The sequence below is a fragment of the Pseudorasbora parva genome, chromosome 19 (assembly GCF_024679245.1).
Source record: "Pseudorasbora parva isolate DD20220531a chromosome 19, ASM2467924v1, whole genome shotgun sequence".
In the NCBI taxonomy this organism is placed as follows: Eukaryota; Metazoa; Chordata; class Actinopteri; order Cypriniformes; family Gobionidae; genus Pseudorasbora; species Pseudorasbora parva.
The window spans coordinates 36,541,016-36,553,273 of NC_090190.1; the positions used below are offsets into that span (position 1 = coordinate 36,541,016).

A 12,258-nucleotide genomic window follows, 5' to 3' on the forward strand; every position below is an offset into this window, starting at 1 on the left:
AATATCAGGGCGATCTGCAGAGTTAAATATCAATATTCAGAAGTAACATTTTCATCAGCTTTGATGTATTTAAATCTTCATATTTATGAGGATTATTCTTAAATATAGGATATGCTTCAGCTTTCCTTTTATATTCTTTGTATGATTTATATTCTGACTGCTGTCCAGAAGGCCATCATTGACACCCTCAAGTGAGAGGGTAAGACACAGAAAGAAATTTCTGAACGAATAGGCTGTTCCCAGAGTGCTGTATCAAGGCACCTCAGTGGGAAGTCTGTGGGAAGGAAAAAGTGTGGCAAAAAACGCTGCACAACGAGAAGAGATGACCGGACCCTGAGGAAGATTATGGAGAAGGACTGATTCCAGACCTTGGGGGACCTGCGGAAGCAGTGGACTGAGTCTGGAGTAGAAACATCCAGAGCCACCGAGCACAGGCGTGTGCAGGAAATGGGCTACAGGTGCCGCATTCCCCAGGTCAAGCCACTTTTGGGCTAAAGAGAAGCAGCACTGGACTGTTGCTCAGTGGTCCAAAGTAATTTTTTCGGATGAAAGCAAATTTTGCATGTCATTCGGAAATCAAGGTACCCGAGTCTGGAGGAAGACTGGGGAGAAGGAAATGCCAAAATGCCTGAAGTCCAGTGTCAAGTACCCACAGTCAGTGATGGTCTGGGGTGCCATGTCAGCTGCTGGTGTTGGTCCACTGTGTTTTATCAAGGGCAGGGTCAATGCAGCTAGCTATCAAGGGGATTTTGGAGCACTTCATGCTTCCATCTGCTGAAAAGCTTTATGGAGATGAAGATTTGGTTTTTCAGCACGACCTGGCACCTGCTCACAGTGCCAAAACCACTGGTAAATGGTTTACTGACCATGGTATTACTGTGCTCAATGGGCCTGCCAACTCTCCTGGCCTGAACCCCATAGAGAATCTGTGGGATATTGTGAAGAGAAATTTGAGAGACACAAGACCCAACACTCTGGATGAGCTTAAGGCCACTATTGAAGCATCCTGGGCCTCCATAACACCTCAGCAGTGCCACAGGCTGATCGCCTCCATGCCACGCCGCACTGAAGCAGTCATTTCTGCAAAAGGACTCCCGACCAAGTATTGAGTGCATAACTGAACATAAGGTTGACTTTTTTTGTATTAAAAACACTTTTCTTTTATTGGTCGGATGAAATATGCACATTTTTTGAGATAGGAATTTGGGGTTTTCATGAGCTGTATGCCAAAACCATCAGTATTAAAACAATAAAAGACCTGAAATATTTCAGTTGGTGTGCAATGAATCTAAAATATATGAAAGTTTAATTTTTTATCATTACATTATGGAAAATAATGAACTTTTATCACATATGCACATTTTTTGAGAAGGACCTGTGTGTGTGTATGTGTGTATATGTATATGTATATGTATATACACACACAACCCAAAAAAGAAAAAAGAAAAAAAAGTCTCACTCCAACCTGAACTTAAAAGTTGGCAACCCTGTATATAACACCACAGGTATTTTAATCCAAAAAAATCGTACATATTGTACCTTTAAGCAATATTAGACAATATTTTGCTAGTTCATACTGCTGTGCTCACTGACTATTTAGCTAAAATACGCAGTTGTTTTATTGTTGCTACGTCAATGGTTCTGAACTAAGCCAAAGTCGAAAACAGCAGCACCGTTATGTTGACACAATCTAGTAATCGAGATTGTCCTCAGTGGGTCACAATCTCTGTAGTGCACTGATCTGATGGCGAATGTTTCTGATGGACGTCTGTCCTCTAAAACTGTGTGTGTGTTTGCAGCTGTATGCTATCTGCTGTAATCCAGGATGATCCAGAGCAGCACAGACTCACACCCATCACAGCTGTCACCATCTCTAATCTTACACACACACGGTGAAATGGGAAAAACAGACTTGCTGCTTGGGAGAGTTTTTAAACCCAGGGTCGGCACAGTGCAGAAAAGTCTTCAAAAACAATATATTTACCAGCGGAGTATACACAATACAGTAGGCACAATTCACACATCCCAGGAAAAACACAAGGCTTTTACCTTTTAATGATGGTGGCTGGTAGATATTTGGGTTGATTCGTTTTGGCTTGAGGACACCATTTTCTCCTACAACCCACTGAAGATTGTAAGTAAAGAGAGTAAATTACATAACCAACACATATAAAAACACACGTTAATTGTACAGGGAGTGCAGAATTATTAAGCAAATGAGTATTTTGACCACATCATCCTCGTTATGCATGTTGTCTTACTCCAAGCTGTATAGGCTGGAAAGCCTACTACCAATTAAGCATATTAGGTGATGTGCATCTCTGTAATGAGAAGGGGTGTGGTCTAATGACATCAACACCCTATATCAGGTGTGCATAATTATTAGGCAACTTCCTTTCCTTTGGCAAAATGGGTCAAAAGAAGGACTTGACAGGCTCAGAAAAGTCAAAAATAGTGAGATATATTGCAGAGGGATGCAGCAGTCTTAAAATAGCCAAGCTTCTGAAGCGTGATCATCGAACAATCAAGCGTTTCATTCAAAATAGTCAACAGGGTCGCAAGAGGATGTGGAAAAACCAAGGCGCAAAATAACTGCCTGTGAACTGAGAAAAGTCAAGCGTGCAGCTGCCAAGATGCCACTTGCCACCAGTTTGGCCATATTTCAGAGCTGCAACATCACCGGTATGCCCAAAAGCACAAGGTGTGCAATACTCAGAGACATGGCCAGGGTAAGAAAGGCAGAAAGTCGACCACCACTGATCAAGACACACGAGCTGAAACGTCAAGACTGGGCCAAGAAATATCTCAAGACTGAAGGTTTTATGGACTGATGAAATGAGAGTGAGTCTTGATGGGCCAGATGGATGGGCCCGTGGCTGGATTGGTAAAGGGCAGAGAGCTCCAGTCCGACTCAGACGCCAGCAAGGTGGAGGTGGAGTACTGGTTTGGGCTGGTATCATCAAAGATGAGCTTGTGGGGCCTTTTCGGGTTGAGGATGGAGTCAAGCTCAACTCCCAGTCCTACTGCCAGTTTCTGGAAGACACCTTCTTCAAGCAGTGGGACAGGAAGAAGTCTGCATCCTTCAAGAAAAACATGATTTTCATGCAGGACAATGCTCCATCACACGCGTCCAAGTACTCCACAGCGTGGCTGGCAAGAAAGGGTATAAAAGAAGAAAATCTAATGATATGGCCTCCTTGTTCACCTGATCTGAACCCCATTGAGAACCTGTGGTCCATCATCAAATGTGCGATGTACAATGAGGGAAAACAGTACACCTCTCTGAACAGTGTCTGGGAGGCTGTGGTTGCTGCTGCACGCAATGTTGATGGTGAACAGATCAAAACACTGACAGAATCCATGGATGGCAGGCTTTTGAGTGTCCTTGCAAAGAAAGGTGGCTATATTGGTCACTGATTTGGTTTTTGAATGTCAGAAATGTATATTTGTGAATGTTGAGATGTTATATTGGTTTCACTGGTAAAAATAAATAATTGAAATGGGTATAAATTTGTTTTTTGTTAAGTTGCCTAATAATTATGCACAGTAATAGTCACCTGCACACACAGATATACCCCTAAAATAGCTAAAACTAAAAACTAAAAACTAAAACTTTTTTAAAAAAATTCAGCTTTGATATTAATGAGTTTTTTGTGTTCATTGAGAACATGGTTGTTGTTCAATAATAAAATTAATCCTCAAAAATACAACTTGCCTAATAATTCTGCACTCCCTATATGTTATTATATACTGTATGTATGCATGTTGTGTTATTATAAAAGTATGTATATATTAGGGGTGCAACAATAACCTCACGATTCAACATATCACGATACTCAACTCAACTCACAATATGATATTATTGCGATACACCAAGACATATGGTAAAAGGTTAACAAAAAATGTACTGTTGATTAAAAACGCAACATTTGGTATTACATTGGGGGTGAGAATGAATAGGCTTGGAATTGGTGCTGGTAACCCAATGCACAGAAACAATGGTGACACCATAATAAAAATATTCCTGATTCTGAAGCAGGAAATACAGAATATTGTAGACGAATATGCTTACATATTGTCACAATTCATGATGCATATTGTTGCATTCTTGTATGATGATATATTGTCACACCTCTATATATGTATATATACACACACATACATATACATACATATACATACATATATATATATATATATATATATATATATATATATATATATATATATATATATATATATATATATATATATATATATATATATATATATATATATATATATATACACATATACACACATATATATATATATATATATATACATATACATATATATATATACACATATACATACACACATAGTGAAATAGTGGTTCTTAAGTTATTTTAAATTGGACACTTTGGGTGGCAACCCTACAAAATTATTCATAATAAACCTTTAAAATAAAAATATATAAAATCAAATACTAAAAGTTATTAATATTAAAGTTAATAAAGTGCATATACTTATTGAATTGAATAATCCTTAAATATTTCAATAGAATAAATGGTTAAGGATTGTTTAATTATATTTAAAATATGCAAGATTATTAAATTCAATTAGATGGATTTTTACTATTAATTTTAATGCATAAATATTTAAAAAAGGTTACCTTTTTTGGAGTGTAGGTCAAACAATATGTAAAATCATAAATAAATTTCTATTATATATATTTTTTTATGCTATATAACAAAATTATTATATATAATACTTCTATTAAATAATAAACAATTATTATAATTAATATTTGCTATAATTATTAAAATTTTAATTAAATAATTGTTAATTCTTATTAAGCTGAAGATGAACATTTTTATTGTGAATACTGTGAATGCAGAAACATTCATTTCCTTCTAAACAATTATTTTGTGTCTTAATAATACAATGTTTTTATACAGAACCCCAAAGTGATATAATAATGGGGAAAATCTGAAAGGGGAGGACAACATTTTAATGTTAATGCTTACGTGTTCTCTCGCAAATGTTTTGTGTTTTTTTAATTCGCTTGCAAAACTTGTTAACTTGTGAACAAGCGCAAAGGCATTGAATTTTCTTTTTTTTGTCATGACTGTATGCTTTTAGTGGCTCCATATTTTTACAGTGGTATTATTACAATGGAGAGACTACCATATTACTAAAATAATCACCGTATTTGTAAGGGAAGTTATGCTATATATTCAGCATTTTTTTAATCCAATGTATTGCCTTTTCCATGCAAATGTTATGAATGCAGTTTAACCTCCAGAACTGAGGTGGCGCTGTGGTACCTGATGGGAGGAGATGTCATCCTCAGGAGATGTTTGGTCTGCTACTTTGAACAAGGTGGCAGGTGTGGGTCTTCGTCTGCGAATCTGAAAGCAGCAGAGAATTGCAACGAAACATAAGTATGAGTGAGTGTAGTTTATTTTGCTTTTATTTGTAATTCATTTTCATCACAATCTATCACAAACCCCCTGCAATATCCCCGCTTGGGAAACCCTGTTCTAAATGACGATTTTAATGAGGGCATTTTTAATATATGTCACTGCAGCATGTGAGAAATCTTGGCCAAAAATGAGAATCAGAGAACTGCATCTGCTGCCTCCCTCCACTCACACCCCTTCGATTCCCTCTACCCAACACTCCCTGAACGAAGAACATTCACACAAATCTGCCAAATACTGCAGGACACAAATGGAAAAAGTGACTCTACAGTAGAACAAAACTCAAAAGTACGCAGAGAACTGACTGACTAATGGTCTCAAGAACAGAACTCTTCCTCGACTGATCTCCTATAGTCTTCTAGGAGCTCTGCCAGGTAAACGATCCACATCATGGCAAACTCTTGACTGAAACCCTCCAATTCCCAACTTAAATTATAAGCAATAGTTCACCAAAAGAGAACAAGAGAGTAGTTTATGAAGTCCAATAAAAATGTCCTTTATGGACAATAAAGTGTTTCATTTTCAGTTGAACTATAGGTAAATTAAATTTCACAAACCAATGGTGTCATTTAAACAGTCAAAGTCAGTCTGACGAAAATAAGATAAATGGATTCAGAGCGTTTGACCCCAAACAAACCCCATGTGGAAAACACTTATCAAAAAAGAACACCTGATTAGATTTCCGAGCAACCTTCCAAGGAGAACTAGCCTGACGTGGTCATACTCAATTCTAGTCAGAATATGAGTCTGATGCTCCATTGGGCTGTGATTATGGGGCGTGTTTCAACCGAACCAGGAAAGACATCAATTGGAAAGACCTACAACCAATCAGAGCAACGGAGCGACGCATTGTCAAATGTCAACATAGTTCAACTGCACTGTGTTGCCAAGTCCGCGTTTTTTCCCCCGTGGGTTGTTTTCTGTCCGCGGGTTGAAGCGACTATTATGTGATATATAGACCCATGAGTGCGAATTTTAGCAGGCAACCTTGCCAAAATAACGCACATTTTACCCCCCAAACACCATTTTTCCCCCGGAGAACCCCCCGAGAAGCTATTGTTTAGGGCTAGTAGTTGGCAGGTTTTGTTGTAAAAACTTGGCAACCCTGTCTGAACGCGCGCTGAAATCAGGCTGGAATACACGATCTTTGCCGGTGTTGTAAAAAAATAACATAATTTAATGATACACAGAGTACTTATCCAACATGATCATCATTTCTGAGAGAAATTGTGAAGGTGAATGCATATACAAACATGCTCTCCGTTTAGGATTTGAACAAATATAATCCAAGCCCCTTTGATGACGTGCATGATTACGTTACTGTTGATCATCTGTCCGTCATCGTCTAAAGCCCGCCCTGATGATTTCATTGGTCCGAACAGTTTCTGTTCGGGGATAATTACTCCTCTATGGAGTGAGGCCAGACCGAACTGCCCGACCTAAAAATGTTGTGGGCGGGGCTAAGTTCGGCTGGCATCCAGGCTAAAGGAGAACAGAAGCTTTAAAGAATTACACAAGGGCTTCCTTTAACCCAGAGGTTCTCAACTCTGCCCCTTAATGTTCACTTTCCGGCAGAAGCAATCCGTCTCAATTACATTCCAAAGTCAAAGAAAGTTTGACTATTTAAACCCGACAAGGAATAGTTGTCAATTTTAAAATGGTTACTTTTCTGAAATGACACATCCTTGATAAGGTATCCCTCCGGAGGGCGCAGCCTTTGAAATGAGACAGCTAAAGTTTCGCTCCAACCTTATTCAATCACACCTGAAGAATCAAATCAAAGCCTTCAGGATTACTAGAAAGTTACAAGGTGAGCTAATCTCTGGAGCCCAGAGTATACTTCCACCAATCGTGATCCGTGACGGTCCACACAATTTTCATCGGCAAGCGGGTCAGATGACGTCCACACACTAACTCGGATAAGCAAGTAGGTATAGCTGCAGATCGGTGATCTTCAAAATTAGGGCGTGAACTCCGAAAGTGGAGTGGAGTAAACATTGTTTCTAGTCGATCCAATATAAAGAAGTTATAAAATATTTAATATAAATAATAAAATCCTACATAAATAAATATGCTCCATGAGCGAGCAAGTTTGAGCCTCTGCACTCAAAAAAATTATTTGTTGAATTTACTTAAAAAAGCATGGTCAAGTGGTTCCACACAACTATATTGAGTAAGTTTTACAAATAACAATTTAGTTATATGAACAAAAGAATGTCAAGTAAAGATGAAAACATTTCTTTAAGTAATGCAAACCATTTGAATTTGTCACTGTTACATAATATGTATATGTGTAGTTTACATAATGTTATATTACATTAATAAAAGTGTATTATGTTAGGTGAACATTTATCAATTTAATTTACCTCATTAAATTAACTACTAACACTATTTAAGTAAATCTGACAAGACTCATTTTTAGTAGAAACAACTCAGTACACTTAAGTTAATTTAGTTACATGAGATTTTTAAGTAATGTGAACAAGTACGATTTGAGTGCAACTAACAACAGTGAAAGTGTTTTTTTTTTTGTTTTGTTTTTTGAGTGTGCTCAACAATATAAGCGGGAATACCCCACGAGCCGTCCCACTGCAGCGTTTTACCCTACCGCTGTGTTCTAAGTAATGGGGGTGTCCTGGGACTCACAGGGTAGAAGGGGGTTCCATAGTCTAAAAAGTTTCCATGGTCCAGTGATGTCTAGTTGGGGAGTTACAGATGACCCGACTCGCCGTTCTTTCCAGAATGCGAAAAATTAAGTATAACTTGGCTTGAGATTAGTGCAAACTTTGACCCTAAATAAAGGTCAAGAGATTTTCAATAACTTAATTTCTGGGTTTGGAGGTTTACGCTAGCCTGGATGCCAGCCGAACTCAGCCCCGCCCACAACATTTTTAGGTCGGGCAGTTCGGTCTGGCCTCGCTCCATAGAGGAGTAATTATCCCCGAACAGAAACTGTTCGGACCAATGAAATCATCAGGGCGGGCTTTAGACGATGACGGACAGATGATCAACAGTAACGTAATCATCACGTCATCAAAGGAGCTTGGATTATAGTTGTTCAAATCCTAAACGGAGAGCTTGTTTGTATATGCATTCACCTTCACAATTTCTCTCAAAAATGATGATCATGTGGGGTAAGTACTCTGTGTATCATTACATTATTTTTTTTTACAGCACCGGCAAAGATTGTGTATTCCAGTGCACGTGCAGACAGGGTTGCCAAGTTTTTACAACGAAACCCACCAACTACAAGCCCTAAACAATAGCTTCTCGGAGGGCTCTCCGGGAAAAAAATGGTGTTTGGGGGGTAAAATGTGTGTTATTTTGGCATGGTTGCCTGCTAAAATTTGCATTCATGGGTCTATATATCACATAATAGTCGCTTCAACCCGCGGACATAGAAAACAACCCGCGGAGAAAAAAACGCGGACTTGGCAACCCAGTGCAGGTAAACTCTGTTGATATTTGACACCTAATGTAATGCGTCGCTCCGTTGCTCTGATTGGTTGTAGGTTTATCAAATTGATGTCTTTCCTGATTCGGTTGAAACACGCCCCATAATCACAGCCCAATGGAGCATCAGACTCATATTCTGACTAGAGTTGAGTATGACCACGTCAGGCTAGGTTTACGCAGCAATGCCATAGAAGAGAGATTCCCCAAAACCTTTCACTAAAGAACCATTTTTTTTTCATTGTAAAGAAAATTAACAATCTAAAGAATGATTTAAGAACAAATGAATGGTTTCTGAAGAACTAAATAATAAAAAGTTCTTTGTAGACATTAAAAAGTTTATCCAGTATTTGGTATTTTTCTTAATTCTGATTGGAACCTTGTGTAGAAACATCTACAGTTCTTCTGGCTAATTTTACACTACATGTATGTTGATGAGGCTACATAATGAAAAACTCAGAATAACAGTAGTTTTTAATGTTACCAGCAAGCTCTCCAAATAAAGGACAAGAAAGAATTGCCATACATTTGAGCTTTTCAAAAGACCACCTGGATGTTCTTCAGTAACACTGGAGCGGAGTTTACACAGTGCTCTAGAGAAAACAAAGTATTCCAACGTGAAGCTTGACGGCCTTCACAAAATGAACATTTGTTCAGTGAGGCGTGGCACTGTAGGAGCGAAACAGAAACACTATCAAATGACTTTTGTGTTGTTTGCTACAACTAACTTTAATGAAAAGCTACTTTTTGAAGCCAACCATGCAGAAATCCAGATAATATCTTATTACAGTTTTTCTCAAAACTGTATGCAGTCTAAATAAAGTTACATGCATATTTTACATCATAACACTTCTGTTACCCTGCTTTTCCATTATATATCCACAGGGCTTGACTGGTAATCTGGCATACCGGCCATTTGCCCGGTGGGCCGACGCACTTTGGGGCCAGTAGTGTTGTTTAAATCTTTTTTTTTTTTTTTGTACCACTGACAACATGCGGCCCATTGGTTTGTCTTCTGAATTGACAAGCCAAAGCAAGAGAGACCTCCCCTCCATATTACGCGTTTTTTTGTGCTGGGTATGCCAGAGCCGAATTTTAGCCCCAGTCCAGCCCTGTATATCCCATCAGTATATAATTGCCAACCAGTGTTGAGGGTAACACATTACAAGTAACAAGAGTTATGTAATCAGATTACTTTCAAGTAACTAGTAAAGTAATGCATTACTTTTAAATTTACAATAAAACATCTGAGGTATTTTCGAATAACGCTAGTGAATTTTCCCCGATGTATTGACTGACAGCTTTCCTAGTCCTCATGTTGAGAGAAATCTGGAGTAAGAGACCGAGGTTTTGTGTGCGCTGTGTGTAAACATGATGGTTATTGTAGTTCTAGATTAAATGTGAGCATGCATTTACTCATCTCACTTGCAGTATTCATCAAAATTTAAAAAAATGTATAGAGAAAAAATGTATAGAGAAAAAATTCTTAAGAAGTATCAAGAAGTACTGTAGAAAAATGGGAGCGCTCCTTTGTTAAGAGTTATAACATTTGTTAGTGGTTATTTTGAATTTATGCATGTATGTATATGGCATGTGGAGGAATGTGTATGTGTCGGTGGATATAGGGGTATAGGTATATATATGGGTGTATGTATGTATAAATACAAATGTGTACATGAGTATGTATATGTGTTGATGTATATATGTGTATGAGTAGGCGTAGGCATATGCATGTTATTTAAGGAAAAATAATAATTAAAGGGGTAGGAGTATATAAGTTTTACTTCATCCTACTCCTTTTTCGTTCATGGGATAGAATTAATTAATTTTTTTTTGTCTTTCACCTTTATTTGTTTCTTTTGATAATGTCTGAACATTGTTGTATTTTTATTTCTCTCATGTTCGAAAATAAACAAATAAAACTAAAACTAAAACTAAAAACTAAAATGAATGAGAACAGTTAAATGCAAACTCTTACGCCGCATTCACACGGGGCGTAGGCGTTAACGCTTGACGGAGGGCGTGGCTGAAGCTGGGTGCTGACGCGATCGTCATAGTGATAACAGCCAATCACATTAACTTGCCGCTTGGACCAAAACACAACACAAAAAAATGCCTTTTTTGGTTGTATGTGCGAGTGCGATTGCCCGTGTAGTTGTTGTCAGCGCACTGCACAGGTGCACTAAGCTGTTAAGTACATTAAATCCTGAAAAAGCGCAGACAGCGGGAAGAATATCACGTAGTGGTCCAGGAGCTGCGTCTGGATTTTTAACGGTCTATCGTCTGGATGGTTCACGGAGCAGTAATGAACGCAATTGGCTAGCGTCTGCTGTAGGATATTTGCATACGGCGATCTGATTGGATGACGCCTGCGCTGGTGCTTGAAAAGTTGAGAATTCTTCAACTTCTGCCGCTTGCAACGCGAGTGAAGCGCCGCGACGGAACCCACAATTCAGTTTGGCAACGGATGATGTCACCCATTCAAAGTAAATGGGAAGCGTTAACGCCTACGCCCCGTGTGAATGCGGTGTTATTATTATGAAACCTCCAATAATTATATAAAATTACATTTACCTGTATGTATTTAATCTCACTTTATTAACCAATTTCTTTGTTGCTGATCTTCGATGATCCACTTCAACCATATTAATAAGCAAAAATGACTTAAGATAAACATCACATTTGTGTTTAAATTTTTTTAATTGCTTAAGTTGAGTTTTCTGCATAGACTTAAAAAAAAAAAAAAAAAAAAAGGTTACGTAGTGACCGTGACATCACCCACAAGATTCTGAAGTGCAGTTTTGAAGCGTAAAGTAGGGACGAGCTGGCTGTTGCCATCTTGGATAGATCGCGTCACGCAAGGATAACAGAAAATGGGCAAAAAGGCGGGATGTGGGCGGAGCTTAGGTGACGCAATGACTATAGACGGCGGATAAATGGCTATCCACCTGTCACTCAAAGTGGCCACACCCTTAATTATGCAGAACTTTAAGGCTTAATATAACGTAAACAATGAGTTATAAAAAAATTCACCCCCGTCACAGTTATCATCAAGGTCAAAATTAGCCGTACAGGCCAAAATCACAATTTGTACCAGGCTGTAAACATGTTTTTTTTCTGCTGTAAAGTTGGGAATTTTAACATGGGGCTCAATGAGATTCTGCTCCTTTCTGGAGCCTGCCCCTAGTGGCCAGTCGAGGAATTGCAGTTTACATTACTTCCGTATTGGCTTCAAGAGAGATCGCGGGAGGTTGCCGCTTGAATGTAACGCATTACTTTCCATATGTTGTTTTTTTTAGGAAGTTCAAAAAAGGGGAAGTAACTTTCCCCAACACTGCTG

General features: G+C 38.3%; 1 protein-coding gene across 1 annotated transcript in view; it reads right to left on the bottom strand.

Annotated features, from left to right (window-relative positions):
* The window catches only part of ppp1r1b (protein phosphatase 1, regulatory (inhibitor) subunit 1B), a 31,243-nt gene that overhangs the window by 3,481 nt on the left and 15,504 nt on the right, over positions 1 to 12,258 (bottom strand). Inside the window, exons 2-3 of the mRNA XM_067426140.1 lie at positions 5,310 to 5,393; positions 2,050 to 2,125 (exon numbers count right to left, since the gene is read on the bottom strand). Of these exons, the coding sequence (XP_067282241.1) occupies positions 2,050 to 2,125; positions 5,310 to 5,393 (160 nt within the window). The remainder of the gene's footprint in view (positions 1 to 2,049; positions 2,126 to 5,309; positions 5,394 to 12,258) is intronic.